The 22,068-nt window shown below is 39.4% G+C and overlaps 1 protein-coding gene and 1 long non-coding RNA gene across 5 annotated transcripts in view; one reads left to right on the top strand and one right to left on the bottom strand.

The window, feature by feature from the left end:
- The window catches only part of LOC124291388 (hemicentin-2-like), a 33,217-nt gene that overhangs the window by 7,474 nt on the left and 3,675 nt on the right, over positions 1-22,068 (top strand). For all 4 annotated transcript variants that reach the window (XM_046728374.1, XM_046728375.1, XM_046728372.1 and 1 more), the window contains exons 3-13: positions 437-539; positions 4,364-4,557; positions 5,300-5,488; positions 6,082-6,216; positions 12,117-12,213; positions 14,612-14,799; positions 17,383-17,541; positions 18,158-18,301; positions 19,707-20,018; positions 20,794-20,925; positions 21,671-21,755. In XM_046728374.1, coding sequence (XP_046584330.1) covers positions 437-539; positions 4,364-4,557; positions 5,300-5,488; positions 6,082-6,216; positions 12,117-12,213; positions 14,612-14,799; positions 17,383-17,541; positions 18,158-18,301; positions 19,707-20,018; positions 20,794-20,925; positions 21,671-21,755 — 1,738 coding nt within the window. The remainder of the gene's footprint in view (positions 1-436; positions 540-4,363; positions 4,558-5,299; positions 5,489-6,081; positions 6,217-12,116; positions 12,214-14,611; positions 14,800-17,382; positions 17,542-18,157; positions 18,302-19,706; positions 20,019-20,793; positions 20,926-21,670; positions 21,756-22,068) is intronic.
- LOC124291390 lies at positions 10,405-10,851 on the bottom strand. Its single transcript, XR_006902202.1, has 2 exons — positions 10,801-10,851; positions 10,405-10,509 (listed from the first exon to the last, which is right to left on the bottom strand). It is a non-coding gene; the product is annotated as an uncharacterized LOC124291390 (long non-coding RNA).

Raw genomic sequence — 22,068 nt, 5'->3', positions numbered from 1 at the left:
AATGAATATTGTGAGTAACGATCTACGGCCAGGTACAATGATACGCAGTGAACCAGGTCACCTAGTGTGACCCACAGGCCCTCGGGTCTTTGCAAGGATTAAAGATTTAAACAGAATAAGAAAATAAATTGTTTTCAGATTTTCCAACTCATGCTTTATTGTACTGTGAAGCATTTCGAGTTTCATCTCAAATTTATTTTGATATTTTTTGTATGTTGCTTTAATACATTGTAGCATGATTGTCGATAATGGGGTAATTAGCCAATAACATCGTTGGCCTGTCTTGACCCATTCTTGGCCCGAGATTTAAACACTCCCCGATTGATTCTCCCGCGACCAGCATAGGTCCGGCTATTATATAATGCTCTATACAGTACTCAACTGTGAACATGTCAGGTAGTCTTTTTGGCTATAATAGGTATTCATTTCTTTTCAGAAACAACACCAGACATTACGGAACCAACGGTGCGTCAAACATTATACATTAAGGATAACAAAGTTCTTTTGGCTTGTGAAGCCAAGGGCGACCCTGTCCCTACGTAAGTACGACGTTTGATACACAGTATTTCATACATTTCTATTCTAGTACTTGTGTTGGGTTGACCAGGGTGTACTAACTATTCTAGTACTTGTGTTGGGTTGACAAGGGTGTACTAACTATTCCAGTACTTGTGTTGGGTTGACCAGGGTGTACTAACTATTCCAGTACTTCTGTTCGGTTGACAAGGTTATCTCCCAATTGACAGACACCCATTTGACAGACACCCAATTGACAGACACTGAACTAGAAGGTTAATTAGGGCAACACCTACGGGTATAATGGAACAATCCACTGTTTAGTGAGTAGAGCAGGGTGAGCCTGAAACAGGTTCGTTACTGCGAAGTTTGATTGTGGGTAAATAGAACTTTGTTGTGATTAAATGATAAATGATTTCTCTTCTCAAAATTGATTTTACTATCAATTACTATCGAATATAAAAACAGGTTTGTCACTGAGAGGTTTGATTGAGTTTATTGATAGAAAAGCCCCCTCCCAATCATAGCATATGTACAACAGAAGTTTTGTTGGAGAGATATAGATATGTACATATTTGAAAACATTTCTGATTTGCAGTAAATGAGACACCTGCATTGCCATGAAAGATCAGATTAATACCAATCAGTGGTCTGATTTTAACAATACTTTCTAAAGATTGTAACAGTTTATGTCTTTGAATAGCATACAATGGATATTCAAGGAAGTAATAAAAAACATTCTCATAATGCGTCATATTTTAAATATTTATTCTAAATAAATCGTAATTAAGTGCAATCGTCATATATCTTAATATTGTGTGCAAAACATATAACTTCTTTATTCCATATGAATAATATTTAGGTTCACATTTGTCTTTATTTGATTCATATGATACAACAGTGTCGCAATTTCTAATAGCTAAGCTAATGTTTTCAATATGATGATGCCGACTCCCGTTAGACGAGAAGGTTAAACCGAAATGTTTATCAAAATAAATTGTTTTTATATTGCAGCAATAAAAAATCAAATTACTGTCTTTTCGTCCATCTTTAATAATAAATAATCTAGCTTCAGTTTGTTCCTGTGTTTTTATTTGGACTATTCCATTATAATGTGTAGGTAACAGGTAGTAGATAATCTGTTCACTGAACCGTAGATGTTGTTGTTTATTCCATGGCTGTAATGTGTACACCGTTGACAAGGGTGTACTTTCGTACTGATAATCTGTTCACTGAACTATCGTAAATGTTGTTGTTTTAGTACTTGTGTCTGCCAGGGTGTAACTGGCAGTCTGTGTTGGGTTGACCAGGGTTTTAGGACACTAACTTCCAGTACTTGTGTTGGGTTGACCAGGGTGTACTAACTATTCCAGTACTTGTGTTGGGTTGACCAGGGTGTACTAACTATTCCAGTACTTGTGTTGGGTTGACCAGGGTGTACTAACTATTCCAGTACTTGTGTTGGGTTGACCAGGGTGTACTAACCCCAGTACTTGTGTTGGGCTGACCAGGGTGTACTAACTATTCCAGTACTTGTGTTGGGTTGACCAGGGTGTTCTAACTTGTGTTGGGCTGATTCCAGTACTTGTGTTGGGACCAGGGTTGGCCAGGGTGTACTAACTATTCCAGTACTTGTGTTGGGTTGACCAGGGTGTTTTAACTTCTCCAGTACTTGTGTTGGGTTGACCAGGTGTACTAACTATTCCAGTACTTGTGTTGGGTTGACGAGGGTGTACTAACTAATCCAGTACTTGTGTTTGGTTGACCAGGGTGTACTAACTATTCTAGTACGTATGTTGGATTGACAAGGGTGTACTAATTATTCCAGTACTTGTGTTGGGTTGACCAGGGTGTACTAACTATTCGAGTACTTGTGCTGGGTTGGCCAGGGTGTTTTAACTATTCCAGTACTTGTGTTGGGTTGACCAGGGTGTTTCAACTATTCCAGGACTTGTGTTGGGTTGACAAGGGTGTACTAACTATTCCAGTTCTTGTGTTGGGTTGACCAGGGTGTACTTACTATTCCAGTACTTGTGTTGGGTTGACCAGGGTGTACTAACTATTCCAGTACTTGTGTTGGGTTGACAAGGGTGTTTCAACTATTCCAGTACTTGTGTTGGGTTGACCAGGGTGTTCTAACTATTCCAGTTCTTGTGTTGGGTTGACCAGGGTGTTCTAACTATTCCAGTACTTGTGTTGGGTTGACCAGGGTGTTCTAACTATTCCAGTACTTGTGTTGGGTTTACCAGTGTGTTTCAACTATTCCAGTACTTGTGTTGGGTTGACGAGGGTGTTCTAACTATTCTAGTACTTATGTTGGATTGACAAGGGTGTACTAATTATTCCAGTACTTGTGTTGGGTTGACCAGGGTGTTTTAACTATTCTAGTACTTGTGTTGGGTTGACCAGGGTGTTTTAACTATTCCTGTACTTATGTTGGGTTGACCAGGATGTTTCAACTATTCCAGTACTTGTGTTGGGTTGACCAGGGTGTTTTAACTATTCCAGTACTTGTGTTGGGTTGACCAGGATGTTACAACTATTCCAGTACTTGTGTTGGGTTGACCAGGGTGTACTTACTATTCCAGTACTTGTGTTGGGTTGACCAGGGTGTACTAACTATTCCAGTACTTGTGTTGGGTTGACCAGGGTGTTTCATCTATTCCAGTACTTGTGTTAGGTTGACCAGGGTGTTCTAACTATTCCAGTTCTTGTGTTGGGTTGACCAGGGTGTTCTAACTATTCCAGTACTTGTGTTGGGTTGACCAGGGTGTTTTAACTGTTTCAGTACTTGTGTTGAGGTTGACAAGGGTGTACTAACTATTCCACTACTTGTGTTGGGTTGACCTGGGTGTATTAACTATTCGAGTCCTTGTGTTGGGTTGAGCAGGGTGTACTAACTATTCCAGTACTTGTGTTGGGTTGACCAGGGTGTTCTAACTATTCCAGTCCTTAAGTTGGGTTGACCAGGGTGTACTAACTATTCCAGTACTTGTGTTGGGTTGACCAGGGTGTACTAACTATTCTAGTACTTGTGTTGGGTTGACCAGGGTGTTTCAACTATTCCAGTACTTGTGTTGGGTTTACCAGGGTGTTCTAACTATTCCAGTACCTGTGTTGGGTTGACTAGGGTGTACTAACTATTCCAGTACTTGTGTTGGGGTTGACCAGGGTGTACTAACTATTCCAGTACTTGTGTTGGGTTGACCAGGGTGTACTTATTATTCCAGTACTTGTGTTGGGTTGACCAGGGTGTACTAACTATTCGAGTCCTTGTGTTGGGTTGACCAGGGTGTACCTACTATTCGAGTCCTTGTGTTGGGTTGACCAGGGTGTTTCAACTATTCCAGAGAATGTGTTGGGTTGACAAGGGTGTTCTAACTACTCCAGTACTTGTGTTGGGTTGACCAGGGTGTTCTAACTATTCCAGTACTTTTGTTGGGTTGACCAGGGTGTACTTACTATTCCAGTACTTGTGTTGGGTTGACCAGGGTGTTTTAACTAATCCAGTAAATGTGTTGGGTTGACCAGGGTGTTCTAACTATTCCAGTACTTATGTTGGGTTGACCAGGGTGTACTATCCATTCCAGTACTTTTGTTGGGTTGACCAGGGTGTTCTAGCTATTCCAGTACTTGTGTTGGGTTGAGTCCCCTCCGGGAGTCGCGAGTCATTCACACAAGTACAACTAAAGTACTTAAATCTACCACTTTCTAAATGATATTGTGTATTCTTACATGCGTGTGTTGGACCGAAGAGGTTCTACTGAAACTCCGAACCCCAGAGGTGTTAACATTGTAAAATCCCATCAGAGACTCACAAGTTCCACTGATACCCTTTTGTTTACAGGTACAAATGGTATAAAGATGGGACCATAATCGTCTCTGATAGTATCACGCAGGTAGATTCTGTCACTGGCAATCTCACCATACCCAGCTTCACCAACAGAGAAGAGGGTAAATACCAGTGTGGGGCGCAAAACACCGTCAACACACAGATCAATCCAGTAGCCGTGTCTCCCGTCATCCTTGTCAGAGAAGTTTGTGAGTAGATATATACTTGTACTGCATTATACTTGTACAGTAAAACAAAAACAGTCTGGACCTGTTAATCCGGAACCCCGTCTTTCCGGACGCTGGATACCCCAACATGTATACAGTGACAGTGTTCCGTACCTATTTTTTTAATTTATTTTTTTATTATAGGATATTTATATAGCGCACATATCCAGGCAACTAGTGCATGCTCAAGGCGCTGATATATACTATGCCTCGTTAATATGAAAATGTAAAACTAATGCAAACGAAATTGCCCCGGAATAACGGGGGAGGCTCTGTGTTGTACTTCCACCTGCTGTGTCTTACACGTTCATATTTAGCTGCAAAATAGACAGCAAGGCTATATTGATATAAGCCAATTAATACCATGATGCGAAGATCACGCTGAAAAAATGCAATATAGGGTGAGGGAGTGAGTTAAGATTTACAGTCACATCGGCTGTACCTTAAGCTTTTGCATTTTTCGGATCTTGGTTACCGCATGGATAACACTATCCATTATGTGATAATCATCACAGTTTCGATAGCTTTTGATTATACATAGCAAAACGTTCATCAAGAGATCATTGATGAGATTGTGGTTTACACAATGCATGATGAACATACTGGAGGGTTTCCATTAACCAGTCTTTGTCTTTTAGTGGATCCTGTTTCGGCTGTTCGGCGCTGTTGTTATCACCTCTCCTCACCAAATGCAACGAAAACACAAATCATTCACTGTTTACAGCTCTTGGTGCCAACTGGCCTGTCGTCCCTACTGAATCCATACAGAAAAACGAAGGTGCCTACGCGAAGCTGCTGTGCACAGACGTTCCGGAAAGTGTCCCAAAGGCTAAATTCAGCTGGTTTTTGGAAGAAACAGCCGGTGCTAAAAAGCAAGTGGAGGAAGGCAGCAGAATCCATATTGACGATCAAGGTGACCTTTGAACAGAGATAAAGTATTTAGCTGGATGTCGGTGTTACTGTTACAGAGCATTGCATATTTGAAAGAACCAAAGTCAGCAATGGCAAAACAATTCGATTTTTCACAAAACAATCCACGGCACAGTGTATAGTCAGCTTGTTAAATATATGTTCAATATTTAAGTATTATACGTATCATAATTTGAACTATTATATACTTGAATATTGAAAATCGGGGTGGTCCTTAACTTTTTTTGAGCATATATTTCTTGTTTGACCTAACCCACCCATTTTACCACTATGCTAAGAAACAACTTTGCAGCATGTTCAGACTCATTAGTAACCAAAAGCGTGGTAGACCCAAAAAATGTGTATAATATATACATTATTTATGTTTTACTTTTGTATCTAATAAAATACAATTTTACAAACTCTTCCATCCCTTTCATTGAATCCAGAATATTGTTTCAACTGGAAACGTGTTGATATTTTTGGATTTGAATACATGTTCTCATAACATATACACTTAATGAAACAACAGATTCCAATTTAAAAGTCTTTGTATGACATTATATGATATTGTATTTAAGACAAAATCTTTTACAGGGACTCTTCATTTTATCTACCTGGAGCCAAGTGATCAGACAAACGTCAACCTGTACAAGTGTGCCATATATAACAATATCCTCGACACCATCCGACTGGGCAGTCCAAAGAGTCTGGCAGTTACTCCGGTTGCCAGTGAGTATCGATTGCTTTGTAACAGATATGCATTTTAATTGAACGTAATGTTCATGTCAGTATTGTTTTACATTGTTTATATCACTATCCCTTTCTTTACATATAACCCTTATTCCACCTTGTTGTATCCCCTTTTATATATCTGCATGTATCATGATGTCGTGATATTGTTTGTTACAATGCGTGTTGTACTCCCATTGAAACCATCATGAGAGAATATTAAAAATGCCCCAGATTCCTAGCTGAATTATATTTTCAATAGTGAATGTTCTACATGAATATCCCATTATATTTAAAACTCACATGCGTTGCAGTCTCTAAAAATTGACATCAACATAATATAATGTACGAAATTGACATCAAAATGACGGCAGCAGAAATTACCCAACGTGGTCATTAAACTACTCATGCTATCAACCTATCATTGAATATTTAGCTATCAAAGATAGGATTTGTGTTGGCATATTCATACAATGATTAAGTTGGCAGTTGTCTCCCTTGAAATTATGAAAAGGTTAAATAATGTACTATCACGGTGTAAGAATACATTGTTCTGGAGCAGTGATTGGGCATTGTTGCATCTACATACACGTGTATCCATTCTGTCCATTCAGTGCATATCCTTGTAAGTAAATATGTTTTATGTTGAGGAAGTAGATAAATCTGGAATATGTGTGAGCTTAGGCTAGTGAAATGGTTATGTAATGGTTGTCCTTAAAGCAGTATTTGTGGTAGGAACTATCGGAGGGCGGAGCTAATACGAGCAATCTGACAGGTGATTGTAACACAAACATTTCAATGGTTAATTGGTTAACGGCAGGCAAACATCAAAGACGTACAGACCCGTGCCAGTTATATTCGGACACTTGACGTAACTTCAATAGACTTACATGTTAATTTAGTGTGCAAAAATATTTTTCATGAATTTAATTTTCGTATGATCCAAGTCAAATTGTGCACTCACGTAATTTCTGTATATTTTTCCGTTGCTTATCTATCGAATGGCAACAATTTAATCAACATGTGTACAGTGCCCTGAACTCCTTTAACATGGCGGCCTATGGGGTTGTGCATTGTGGAACTATACGTAAGTTGATAAATGTGATGTCATTAGTTAAACAGTGGTCGGAAAGTTAAACTGAAACAGAGCAGAGATGATTTCAAATTTGTATGTCAAATTTTACAAAGATCTATCCTAAACTCACTTCATGAAAATTATTTATGCTACACTGAAATAACATGTAAGTCTATGGAAATGACGTCAAGTGTCGAAATATATATGTCACGAGCCTGTAAGTTTGTGTGACATTACACTCCCCATTAAAGGTGTTATGTATCTATCAAACACTTCCAAGATGCTTCTACAAACGTTTGAAAACCTTCCTGTCATTTCCTTATAGGTGTTGGCTTACATCCTGAACTATTTCTGCGGAATGGCCTTAGTGTCCAACGCATTCAAATTTATCCTGGGATGAGAACGAACACCTTTGTTGTGATCTATATATGCAGAGTTATCAAAACATAATGCGTATCACTGCATCGAACTTCATCCTTTGGTATATTTTCAGTTTTGGGAAAAAAGTATTTCTCAAAAATCAATGACAATTGGTAATTTCGACAGTGTGTTTGTTGGGTTGTAATGTTTTTCATGACCACATTGGGAATCCGAATGTCAACGATCGTGTTATGGTAAAACTATGAAAATAGTGTTTTCGTCGTGTTCAGTGCCCAGAAGCAGTGTGTCTCGACAGAAGTAAACTTGTACGAACTTTTTTTCGTACGAAGTCACTCACTCACACTTAGCGGGAGGTTTAAGTTCCCTGTTGATTCCTTTTGTCGTATGCCAAGTATCATTTGCAATACGTTCGTCGAAACGATGTTCAAACTCACATTAGTATTTCCGTCATGCAGCCATACAATGTACAAATAGCATGTATTTCATATCACTGGCTACATGGATCAGCTCCATCTCGTTAGCTTTTCATCAGTTGGTTATTGTTCTGTTGATGCACGTGACATATTTGGTGCAAGTTCCTGTCTTTCCAAAACACAATCTGTCCATTGGTTCAAGTTTTAACCATTTAACCTGTTAATGTGTGTTTATGATGAATATTGAATGCAAGTCACTAAACTACTCAAATACCTATACAAATATATACGTCATTCTGGGCCCCGTTCCTCAAAGCAATCGTAGCGCTACGACAGTCGTAAGTCTATGTTAAAGTATGGGAGTTACGACTGTCGTAGCGCTACGATCGCTTTGAGGAACGGGGCCCTGGATTGAACTAACAGAATGCTGTCGCTAACATATATGTAACTAACGTCAATTAGTATTGTTATAGTAATTGTTATACTGCTATTCATCTATTCCTCAATTCAGTTTGAACACGAATCCATCACTTGGTTACATGGACATGTGCTTTGCTATGTTTTGCGCAACCCAAATATCCAGTCGCTGTGCCCGCTGCCACGGATGCAGCCGCGCAAACAGAACCTTTTTTAGATAAAAATTATCAACAATTAATAGACTTACATCTGATTAATATGGAGACATTTGTTTTAATCACGGTTTGCCGGTTAACTTGATGCCTAGTTTGAAATCTCTGATCAAGTTTATGCACCGTTATAAAACATGTTTCTCTCGACACTTTTCTTATTGGAGACTGAAACAGCATCACATTGCGGGCTGTCTAACGGCATTATGGGGCTTTGGATTGGTCTCCCCACTGTTACGACATATAGTTAACACTCATTATACTATAGCCTTGGGAGGGTTTACATAATATACACCTTTTATTGGCGCTTTAGGCCATTTGTATTATCCGGTTCATGATGATTTTATGAAAACATTTTATCTGAAAGAGAGACACTATCTGACTGACTGACTGACTGAGTTTGGTTTTAGCAATATTCCAGCAATATCACGGAGGGGGGACACCAGAAATGGGCTTCACTTATTGTACCCATGTGGGGATTCGAACCCGGGTCTTCGGCGTGACGAGCCAACGCTTTAACCACTAGACTACCCCACCGCCCCAGACAGTATCTGAACTTGTATATATTGTACCACACATTTTTGAAAATGTTCTGTCTATTTCTCCCTTTTCTGCACTTAGTGCAAAATACCCCAGCCAGATGCTACTTTATGCGTCGACCTGTCAGTCGGTTTATGATAGCCTACCAGTCATACACATACATCGTTCTGTTATGATGGAAACAAATCATACATGGGACAAGGTTTGGTAACAAACTTTAAGGATCTAACAAATAACTAAGAACGGATATTAGTTTCTAGCGATAATAGCCTTGGAAACAAGAACTAGATAAACCGAATCCGTACGAGGTTCGACCGAGATCACATATTCCCTTTGAAATGTAGAAGAAAAAGAAAATTAGTTTATTTCCGTGTCACATTTTCTAGACATACATATGCATTTCGTCGACCAGTTGAAGACAATATCCAGCCTTTCAGGTCTACGAGACACGATTATACATTAAAATTGCGTTAAAATAAAACTGTATAAAGTGTAAAACTCATAAAATACTTTGTGGCAATATCACCAAGATTATGATACATAAAAATACATAACTATACAGAACAATGGCACCTTGTGTATTGCTAGGACGTTGGGAATGTCATACAAAAATAACACTATTGTAAACGTTGTGATTGTGGCTACTTATCCTAGGAATAATGAATTCCGTTTTATTGTGTGAGCCAATTAATCGGTAGACATTTCCAGACCGTGCAGTTTCCATTGTCTCGGAGCACTGATCCATGGACACCGGCATAAGAAGATGAACTTTAGTATGATATCGTGCACGAATCGGTAGAGGGTTTGCACAAAACAGACACATCCTGATTTCACTGTATGAAGTTTCTAGTGTGAGGAGAGAATGTGCGCAGATAGTGGATTTGCATTTCGTGGACTTGAGCTTCTAATGCCACAATGAGTGACCTGCGATAATGTACGAGGGGCGATCAAAAAGTATGTAGAATCACCAAGAAAACGATACAAATGCAGTTATATTTATGTTTTGTTTTTCTACATATTATCTGCCAACCCCAAGCAATTTGGTTTTGCTATGTTACAGTCTCACGATCCCCATTTTGCTTGACCTTTCATCTTGGTAAGACGCAAAATCTACAATAAATGCATTGTAGATGCAAGAACACAACTCGAAAACTCGCATCGACAGGGATTTATTAATGTTACGATTTTCGGTAGTCGGTGACAAGTCATTGGCTTATTATCGTTGACATGACTCGGTCCATCGATGAGGTTTAAGAAACTAAAAGAAACAAAATGATTCTTTTAGCTAATACATCAATTACAGCATTTAAATATAACTTTTCTGAATTTTCAAATATAGGATTTCATAATTATCAAATATAGCTATTCAAAATTGTTAGGTAAAACGTTTGAAGATTGTCCGACAACGCATTTGAGTAACATGCTTCAATAGCAGCTTTCTATCAAAATACACAATAATAATGGTCAAAATATTCCCATGATAACTCCAACAACATATACTATTCAAATGTCATATAAAGTTATACAATGTATGATTAAAAGTACTCACATTTGTGTTGCCATACGGAGAGATTTGCAGACAGCCAAGTGACCATGTGGATAACACAGTGAATCAACCTTTGCATGAAGATTTTGTGCAATGGTTAGGTCATGTGACCATCAATAATGAAAATGAGGCTATATATTTACTGATTAAATTTACAAAAGTTTTTGCCATTACGCTGGATTTGAACCCTAGCTCTTTTGATCACAAGTCTAATGTGTTAACCACTAGGCCACTGTACAATACACTCATTCATGCATGGTTTAACAATGCTGAACATTACTGAATATAACATAACTTGTATTTAGCATTAACATGCATCACAAACTTCAGGAAACAAAATGTGCAAGAAATATTTTGTGTCTTTGAGATTGATATAAGTCCCATAGAATCACACTTAGATATTAAAGTTCTATTCATAAAAAAGCAATTTGAAATGACAATTGTTTGTTAAAGTGACTCCGCCCTTCATGTTGACTGAAAGAGCTTGTTTTGTAGACACTACCCATCCCCTTTCAGGTGACGTAATCACTTATTCATGCATGATGCCAATGGTTCAAACTAAACACTGAATGGTCACACAAGTGTCAACTCACAATATATTGTAAACAGTACCAGCTTGAATATCTGGACACAATGTTTTAGGAAGATGAAATGGGGGTGTCCTTAAAAAACAGCCCTCGACTAAACATGAAATTAAGCAATCCAAATCTTTGACTGTTGATTATGACGGAAAGTCATCCAATACTATACTGAACATATTTTATATGATATACACTGAGGGCATACCATTATCCAAGAGGTACCAAATGACAGATTGTTTTTCATGTTCTGCAGTTTTGTTAGAAATATTATACCCCAATGTGTTGTGACGACAAATATCTGGTTAACCACATTACCCACACATGTGAAATTTTGGATATGACTTTGCTAACGATTCCTTCAAAATAAAATGGAAGCTTTTGAAACATTGGACATCGAGATTATAGTTTGTCTACGTACTTTTTGATCGACCCTCGTACAGTCTCTACATTCTACCTAGCACTACTTGTCCTAGGCCCCGTTCCTCAAAGCGATCGTAGCGATAAGGTGATCGTAACTCCCATACTTCAACATAGACTTACGACAGTCGTAGCGCTACGATCGCTTTGAGGAACGGGGCCCTGGTACACCCTTTTTAAAAACAATGGGCGCTGTATTGTCTTGTGTTCTGCGTGGATATAAAGTACTGTGACGTGACACAATCTAGTTATCCATTATATGGCCTTTTTCACAACTGAGCAGACATTTCCATCATTCTATAATTGTGCATTTTGTTTCAGGTAAACCATATATAAAGCCTAAACTCGAGTATGAAACTAAACCTGCAGTATTCCTACGGTCCCAGACAGCGGAGTTGGAGTGTGTGTACAGTGGATTGTGAGTGTAGTTCGTTTCATGATAGATCTCGTAGAATATATCAACAGTGTATGAAATAAGGCCCGTCCGACCGCCCGAGACGGTCTAGATTTCTGACGGACGGTCTAAATTTACAGCTCGTCAGCCCGATGGTCTGGTAAATTGTTTTTATCTTCCATACATCTGAGTAAATTCACCATATTTGGTCTGGTTAAATCCAGAACAAATAATTTTATCGACCAAGTAATTTTATAGACATCGGGGCTGGTAACTTCAAAATGTTACCAGCCCTGATGTCTGGCTGGATTTTTGGTTTATTTCATACACTGATATCAAGTGTTAATATTGACATGTTATTTGTATACAGGTATTTGTTCTGGTCAAAACTACACATAAATGCACCAGTTATCAGTTTTGCCTGCTAACAAACTGTTTTCCCAAATCAGTCCCCACTTCAGTTAGGATGTTTCCTCTCTCGACGAAGGAAGTATATGTATGCACAAATCGGTAACAGATGAACAAAATAAATGTGTCTATATAACCACTTACTATACTTGGACTATATACGCTTACACAAAGTAGGGGAACCTGAACTTTCAGTTTGGATAGGAAGTATAAGCGTTAACAAACTTTTCAAAGACAGACATCTTATGAACGCTGCACCATTTCTCTGTACACAACGCATGGGATGCACGTGCACAGCACAGTAGCCCCACACACGTGCATGGTGTGTCATTCTTGATTTTGACGGTTTTCAAGAAGGTCGATAAATCACAGTAGACCATTCATTTTGACAATCATCTTGCATCACACAGTTGTTAGTGTTTGTTTCCAACCGTTTTTTTATTTGAAAATGAAATCGTACCAATGCAAAGGAAGTGCAAGTGGTGATGCACTCTAAACACATTCATTGCTATCATATCAACATTTATTTACTCCGATATATCTCCCAATTTTTCAATAATGACGTTCTATTACTTTTTTTGAAGAGTATATATGGACGAAAACATTATTGATACACCTTCACCCCTTGCATAGTTTGTAAGAAGGAAATTACAAAAAAGCAAGAACGATAGACCCTTTCTATATTCATAAGAAAAATCTACCAAAAGTGGAATCGAATGTGCGTTCCGACTATATCATAAGCATGACGACTATATCATGAGTGGGGCGGTGGGGTAGCCTAATGGTTAAAGCGTTGGCCCGTCACGCCGAAGACCCGGGTTCGAATCCCCACATGGGCACAATGTGTGAAGCCCATTTCTGGTGTCCCCCTCCGTGATGTTGCTGGAATATAGCTAAAAGCGGCGTAAAACCAAACTCAGTCAGTCAGTATATCATGAGTATAAATTATTATGAAATAGTGACCATACAAAGCGTTCGCGAAACTTTAGCGTATCCTGCTCTCAAGCACATGCAGGGAGATATTTTGGGTGCATTTAATTTTCAAGATGTAAACCCCTACATGATCTTACATGAAGGAGCTTTGAGCAACACAAATATCTGGATTATTTTCTATGTACTCAATGATTCTATACCTGAAGAAATCACCTATTTAAACATTGACCTGCTTGTCAAATAAGTCCCTCAAATACAACATTACAAGTTACTGATACAGCAGCGTCAGAACCTTCTCGCATGTTGTCGTGTACGCTTTCTGAAATGTTTATTAGAATGTATACTGTATTTGAGAACATTGCGTCAAACCTTCTCGCATGTTGTCGTGTACGCTTTCTGAAATGTTTATTAGGATGAATACTGTATTTGAGAACATTGCGTCAAACCTTCTCGCATGTTGTCGTGTACGCTTTCTGAAATGTTTATTAGGATGTATACTGTATTTGAGAACATTGCGTCAAACCTTCTCGCATGTTGTCGTGTACGCTTTCTGAAATGTTTATTAGGATGTATACTGTATTTGAGAACATTGCGTCAAACCTTCTCGCATGTTGTCGTGTACGCTTTCTGAAATGTTTATTAGGATGAATACTGTATTTGAGAACATTGCGTCAAACCTTCTCGCATGTTGTCGTGTACGCTTTCTGAAATGTTTATTAGGATGTATACTGTATTTGAGAACATTGCGTCAAACCTTCTCGCATGTTGTCGTGTACGCTTTCTGAAATGTTTATTAGGATGAATACTGTATTTGAGAACATTGCGTCAAACCTTCTCGCATGTTGTCGTGTACGCTTTCTGAAATGTTTATTAGGATGTATACTGTATTTGAGAACATTGCGTCAAACCTTCTCGCATGCTGTCGTGTACGCTTTCTGAAATGTTTATTAGAATGAATACTGTATTTGAGAACATTGCGTCAGAACCTTTGCGTATGTTGTGTACACTTTCTGAAATGTTTATTAGGATGAATACTGTATTTGAGAACATTCACTTAACCTGTTTGTACCTGTGTTGTCAGCCCCCTCCCAACAGTCACATGGCAGAAGGACGGTAGCACCATCTCAGCAAGTACTAAATACGCCTTCGACAAGGACAACAGGAAACTGAAGATATTAAATCTGGTGGAGAATGACGAGGGCATGTACACATGCATCGGGACGAACTCTGCCGGCACAGTCCAAATATCCATCTTTCTGGATGTGACGTGTAAGTTCTTCTGCACTTTTGCCGGTTGTGTCTTTCTTGTTGCGCGGGTTGGTGCGGTAGCCCAGAGGTTAAAGCGTTTGCCCGTCACGCCGAAGACCCGGGTTCGATTCCCCACATGGGTACAATGCGTGAAGCCCATTTCTGGCGTCCCCCGCCGCGATATTGCGGGAATATTGCTAAAAGCGGCGTAAAACTAAATTCACTCACTTTTTCGCTGTGAATAGTTGCGGCCCTTAATTAAGTCACAATTATGATCCAATGTTTAGGGCTGGCTATCGATATACAGCATGAAGATCAATAATCGTTAGCTTAATATCGATCGATTATCGATAAATATTGGAAACATAACTTTGAGCAAAAATGGCACAACTGTCTGAAAGAAATGAACATATTTCACATTACTGGTGAGTAGTGTCATGTTTTTGCATGGATTATTAACAAAACAGAGTTCTGAACATAATTTAGAAGCAGGCTTGCTATTCTCGAAACGTTCGTAGCCCTATGAACACATTGGCTACGATCATGAATTCTTAGGGCTACGAACGTTTCGAGAATAAGGGCCCAGGTCATGATTATAGTTCTAAAATTGAATATTGTGTGAGAAAATAAAAACAACAACACTGTTTTCCATCACAAAAAGTTAATGTACGATATAATCGATAACACAAGTTTCATATCGATAATCGTCAACAATTCTTCCTATCGACGATATTTCCGATTATTTTAGCCAGCCCTACCTTGGTTTGGTAGCACCATATCAATACTGTGACAACTGAATGAAATACTAACGGGATCGGGTGGTCAGGGTTGCTAACTTAGTTGACACATATAATCGTGACCCGTGAAGATCAGGGTTAAAATGGGCCTTCAGTAACCCATGCTTGTCGTAAGAGGCGACTAACGGGATCGGGTGGTCAGGCTCACTGACGTGTTTGACACATGTCATCGGTTCCCAATTGCGCAGATCGATTCTCATGCTGTTGATCACTGGATCGTCTGGTCTAGACTCGAGTATTTACAGACCGCCACCATATAGCTGGAATATTGCTGAGTGCAGCGTAAAACTAAATTCACTCACTCACTCACGTATAATCGTATCCCAATTTTATCCTCATGATGCTGTACACAGGATTGTTTGGTCCAGACTCGACTATGTACAGAATGGTGCAATGTAGCGGGAATATTACTGAGTGTGGCGTTAAGCAACAAACAAACAAAGAATGAAACACTGTTCATTGTTGTGTTAACTGCCACTTGACATCACCACAAGGTGGTCTGACTTGTCTTCCATGGCCATTCAAATATCATATGCAGTGAAAGTGGGGTTACTTTAGCCTGTCACGAAGCGTCTACGGGTGTCTATCTCAACATGGTGTAACAGACTGATCAATTTGGGTAATAGGGCCCAGATGGATGAACAAATACGAGGTATTTGTTTTCGGTATTTAATTTAACACATTCCCCAATTTCTCTTGATATTTAAGATTAAGTGTGAGACGAAATTCCGTCCTCTGTGTTTCAGCTGGCCCAGTACAGATCCCCCAATTTCTATCGATCTTTTGGATTAAGTGTGAGACTAAAATCTGTCTTCTGTGTTTCTGCTGGCCCAATACAGATTCCCCAATTTCTGTCTATATTTTGGATTAAGTGTGAGACTAAAGTCTGTCCTCTGTGTTTCAGCTGGCCCAATACAGATCCCCCAATTTCTGTCTATATTTTGGATTAAGCGTGAGACTAAAGTCTGTCCTCTGTGTTTCAGCTGGCCCAATACAGATCCCCCATTTCTGTCTATATTTTGGATTAAGTGTGAGACTAAAGTCTGTCTTCTGTGTTTCAGCTGGCCCAATACAGATTCCCCCAATACTGTCTATATTTTGGATTAAGTGTGAGACTAAAGTCTATCTTCTGTGTTTCAGCTGGCCCAGTACAGATCCCCCAATTTCTGTCTATATTTTGGATTAAGCGTGAGACTAAAGTCTGTATTCTGTGTTTCAGCTGGCCCAATACATATCCCCCAATTTCTGTCTATATTTTGGATTAAGTGTGAGACTAAAGTCTATCTTCTTTGTTTCAGCTGGCCCAATACAGATCCCCCAATTTCTGACTATATTTTGGATTAAGTGTGAGACTAAAGTCTGTCTTCTGTGTTTCAGCTGGCCCAATACAGATCCCCCAAATTTCTGTCTATATTTTGGATTAAGCGTGAGACTAAAGTCTGTCTTCTGTGTTTCAGCTGGCCCAATACAGATCCCCCAATTTCTGTCTATATTTTGGATTAAGTGTGAGACTAAAGTCTGTCTTCTGTGTTTCAGCTGGCCCAATACAGATCCCCCAATTTCTGTCTATATTTTGGATTAAGTGTGAGACTAAAGTCTGTCTTCTGTGTTTCAGCTGGCCCAATACAGATCCCCCAAATTTCTGTCTATATTTTGGATTAAGCGTGAGACTAAAGTCTGTCTTCTGTGTTTCAGCTGGCCCAATACAGATCCCCCAATTTCTGTCTATATTTTGGATTAAGCGTGAGACTAAAATCTGTCTTCTGGCCCAATACAGATTCCCCAATTTCTGTCTTCTTTGTTTCAGCTGGCCCAATATGGGAGATGGCTTTAAGTGACCAAACTGTACCAGCAGGCAGGGATGCCGTCTTTTACTGTAAGTCCCGGGCTGCCTTAGGGGAGGATCTCCTTCCCCAACCCGACTGGTACATCAATGGGAATCCAATTGACATACAAAATCCTCCAGGTAAGACTCGTATTGTCAATCTGTATTCAAATTGTATTAGTTTAGTATTTAACGGATTGTGAAACCCCATTTCAGATCTAATTCAATCGTTTGTTCACATGTGATCGGTGGCGTTTGAGGCGCAATATATATATTGAATATATTTTCTGACATGTCTTGTCACGCTAACGATGTAAAAAACCCAAACCATTATTTTCCCTGTATTGTGTGGAAGATATCGATTACTATAAGAAGATTTGGTTTAGTTTGATATTTGTTAAACGCTGCAGTCAGCAATATTCCAGCTATTTGGCGGCTGTCTGTAAATAATCGAGTCTGGTGCAGACAATCCAGTGATCAACAGCATGAACATCGATCTACACAACTGAGATAAGATGACATGTGTCACCAAGTCAGCGAGCCTGACCACCCGGTCCTGCTAATCGCCTCATACAAGCATGGGTTGCTGAAGAGCAATTCTAACCCGGATCTTCTTCTAACCCGGCTGCTAGAAAGAGTGAAAAATCATCAGTGGTCGGCACCGTGGAAACTAAAAGCCCAATTCTCTTTTTTACTCTCCCTTTCTCTCTCTCACACAAATCAAGATAATTATTTCAAATATATCATCCCTTTGTAGGTAACGGCAAATTTCAGTTCAGTGATGGCGGAAAGGCGTTAACCGTCATAGGTCTACAGAAACCGGACGACATCCAGTGTTTCCAATGCAACGTGAGCAACACAATAGGATATGAGTTTGCTAATGGTTGCCTCAACATCATTGGTAAGTAGTAGGACTTTTACGGGTCAACATAATTACAATTGAAACGTTTATTGCTGGAGTAAAATAGTTACTTTACTTACTGTTATTCATTCGCAAGAAGTAATATATGTCTTCAAACTTACTGAGCTTGCACACAAACACACATTTACAGGTCAATGTATATACCAGTCTTAAATCGATTATTCCATGACAGTTTCTTGACGTCATTCAAAGAACAAAGATGTTTATTGTACAAAGGCCTCCGGCCCATACATGTGTTACATATACATTATGCAATTCTAGTAATTATTCCATCCACAAATTATCTAAATCTTACTTTACGATGGACACAACACTGTTATCAGAATCAATATAATATTATTCAAAGTTATTTAATTCGTGCCATGTGTTCTATTTTCTTGAAATTCCATCCAATGTTCTTTTAACATGTTAAGAATCAATATAATATTTCTGTTATTTGCCATGTTACTATTTTATGTTCAATGTATACACACATAAAGAAAATATATAAATATAGGCACACAGCGTCTTTATACATAAATACAAGTGTGAACATAGCAAGTGTTGGAGACAATCAAACGCTCATGAACGTACCAGGCGACGTGACGTCATTGATGGTGGCCTATGGACTTGCAATGTGTTACTGCACGTGCATCCCGTGCAGCCGCACACGACATGTGAAACTCAGAAATTGCAGTCACTGTCGAAAGCTTGATCTTTGGTCATTCAAACGTTCACAAATTCACATGAGAAGTCACATGCACATCATGCTAAGATTAACATCTGCTCAACCTCAAGAAGCTATTGGAATGGTTCGAGCAAGAATGAGCAAACAACAGATGGCAGCACGTTTCCAATGCCATCGTAACACGATATCTGCATTGATCAGGCGTTATCGAAACAGTAATGACGTCAGCGACCATCCACGTTCTGGGCGTCCCCGACGTAACGACGCCAAGACAGGACAGATGGATTCGGGTGACTCATCTCAGACACAGGTTCCAGACGGCAGTGACCACGTCCTAAACCATTCCCCAGGTCTTCAATGCTCATTTGGTAGCCTCTGTGCGTCGTCGATGCACTGCTGTGCTTCACGCACATGGTCGTCATACCCGTTATTGACTTTGTGACTTGGTCATGTGACCACCTTCTCGATTTTGAACTTCTGACGTCATTGTTACGGATTTTGTTCATGTTCTTTTGACATTTTGTTGTGGTCCGATACTTCAGCTTATACAATGTCTCTATCATTTCGTCTTTTCTGTGTTGTATTTTAATTCTGAAGGAATTTTCTGTGCGCACAGTTTCTTTATGCAGTTAGTATAGTTATATGTTGTTTGAAAATAGAATATTCAAGCCACGTTGCTAACTGGGATATGATTTCACATTAAGATATTTCTTCCAGAACCAATCGTAATATCTGAGCGTCCCCCGCCAGTTCAGGAAATCGCGAAGGGCGATCGCGTGAACCTGACAGTGAAAGCTACAACTGATCCAGGCTATACTTTGAGAGAGAGATGGCACTTCAAGAATCAAACCTACGAAAACAATCTGCCTCCCCATGTGATTTACAACACGGCCACCCAGGAAGCCTATATCGACACGTCAGGTCTCACTGACGCTGAGTTTGAAGGGGTCATTGGCACATACTACCGGGAACTGTATCACCAATACGAAAGCTACACTGTAACAATTGAAGTCAAACCGAAGGGTGGAGGTTGGTGGAGCTCAAATTACATTAATCTGGTTCATTTGTTTCCTGTGTATATTTCGCCTCTCCTTTGTGAAAATGCAGTGCTACATTATCTTGCGTATTATTCAGTGTGGAATTTATTATTCTAATATTTTGAAAGTCGATCGTGCAAATAAATGTTGAAAGATATAACGTGACATTCTTTGCAATTTCTTGAAAACCTTAATTCGTCAGCTGTAGTGAAACTTGTCCGTGTTGATCTAGTGTTTACACGAAAACAATGTTCCTTGATCTTGTGACTACTATCAGGACAATTCTGAACATTGTAATTGTTTTTAACATCAATTTTGTCTACGTGCAATACTATTTTCTTTTTGTTTTAATCGTTTTGTATACAGATAGGTAAAGGGAAGAGGATAGTTTTGTCTTAAATACATTCATTCATTTATTCATGCTTTCATCGACTTCATATATTTGATAGCGATTCATAAACGCATGGTCATGTTATAGTAGGAATCTCATGTTGTCGAGTGTGCTTTTAGCAGCTATTTCTATGACTATGAAAATGGTTTTGCCGCGTTTATCTTTTACGATATGATCGGAAACGTACAATTGATATATTTTCCATTTCCTAATATTTGACATATACTTTGTGACATATTAACAGATATATGTTTTTTCTGTAAATAAGAACATTCACATACATAGAGTACTTGTATGATCTCACTGGAACTAAGAATGTTTACACTTCACCTGCAGTTATTATTTTCGATGTTTTAACTCTCCATGCGTTTGTCAGATGGTGGCCTTGCAGCCGCAGCCTTCCCGTGGTGGTGGATCGTAGTGGTCATACTCCTCCTCATCCTCCTCATCGTTATCTTCCTCCTCTGCTTCTGCTGCAAGCGGAAACAGGATGAAGGCGCCTACAAAGGTAAGCTGGCGGATTTACAGTGGTGCATGAAGTAACTCTTTGTATGTTTTTATTATGATATCCCATTTGTCTCTGTAACTAAAGATAACCTTGACAGATAAACACTTGTCAGGTTGGTTATATTATACTCTGTTCTGGTAACAGAGTAATTACTCGTGTAAGGGCTCATACAGACAAAATGGCCATGTGCACTTAAAAGAACCCACGAATCCAATGGTAAATGACCAGACGGTGGCCACATGAATACGAGCAAACACCTAATGCGAGTACAGCAACGTGCAGTAAACATTGACAAAGTACTGTGACTATGTGTCCCAGTCCACCCAGCTCTGAATGGGTACCTCTTAAGGATGGGAAAGCAACATGAACCTGGTACGCCTAGTGGCTGCAAGAGCTGTATGGTCCCTAGGGAGTCGAGAGTGATAATACGAAGTGCCGCTGAGATTCACATCCAAAATCAAAAGCGCCTGTGTGCAGCCTAGCTGGAACTCGGCGCTACATAAATGGATTATAAAAATGATAATATGCGGCGTGGAATCCAGCGCTATATAAGTGGTCATATCTATTTATTTATCCAGATGGGTCACCGTTTTTATATATCCCTCACGTATATACCCGTTATCTGTCACGTTTCTTGATGGAGGATACACCGAACTATCTCTGTTTCTTACATATGGAACTGAGGTCACACGCATTTGAATTTCTTTTCATTCTGTTGTGAAGGGTTTCATGTTTTATATTTTAGTCTATGCAAAAGAGGTGAACGCCGTCTACCTTGACCCGGACCAAGACTTAGAGGACCACAAGTTCCACAATGTTGCCAGAATAGAGTTCGTATTTCTATTTATTATATATGATCAACCCAATTGTGTGGTGTGTGTGTGTGTGTGTGTGTGTGTCTCTCTCTCTCTCTCTCTCTCTCTCTCTCTCTCTCTCTCTCTCTCTCTCTCTCTTATCACGAGGTGATGGACTAGTTCATACAGAGTCTAGCTCTCTCTTATCACGAGGTGATGGTCTAGTTCATACAGAGTCTAGCTCTCTCTTATCACGAGGTGATGGTCTAGTTCATACAGAGTCTGACACTCTCTTATCACTAGGTGATGGTCTAGTTCATACAGAGTCTGACACTCTCTTATCACTAGG

The sequence above is a fragment of the Haliotis rubra genome, unplaced genomic scaffold (genome assembly GCF_003918875.1).
Source record: "Haliotis rubra isolate DU_JTF1 unplaced genomic scaffold, ASM391887v1 Scf49, whole genome shotgun sequence".
NCBI lineage: Eukaryota > Metazoa > Mollusca > Gastropoda > Lepetellida > Haliotidae > Haliotis > Haliotis rubra.
Note: the sequence above shows the minus strand (reverse complement) of the source record. Positions and strands in the feature narration are given on the sequence as shown.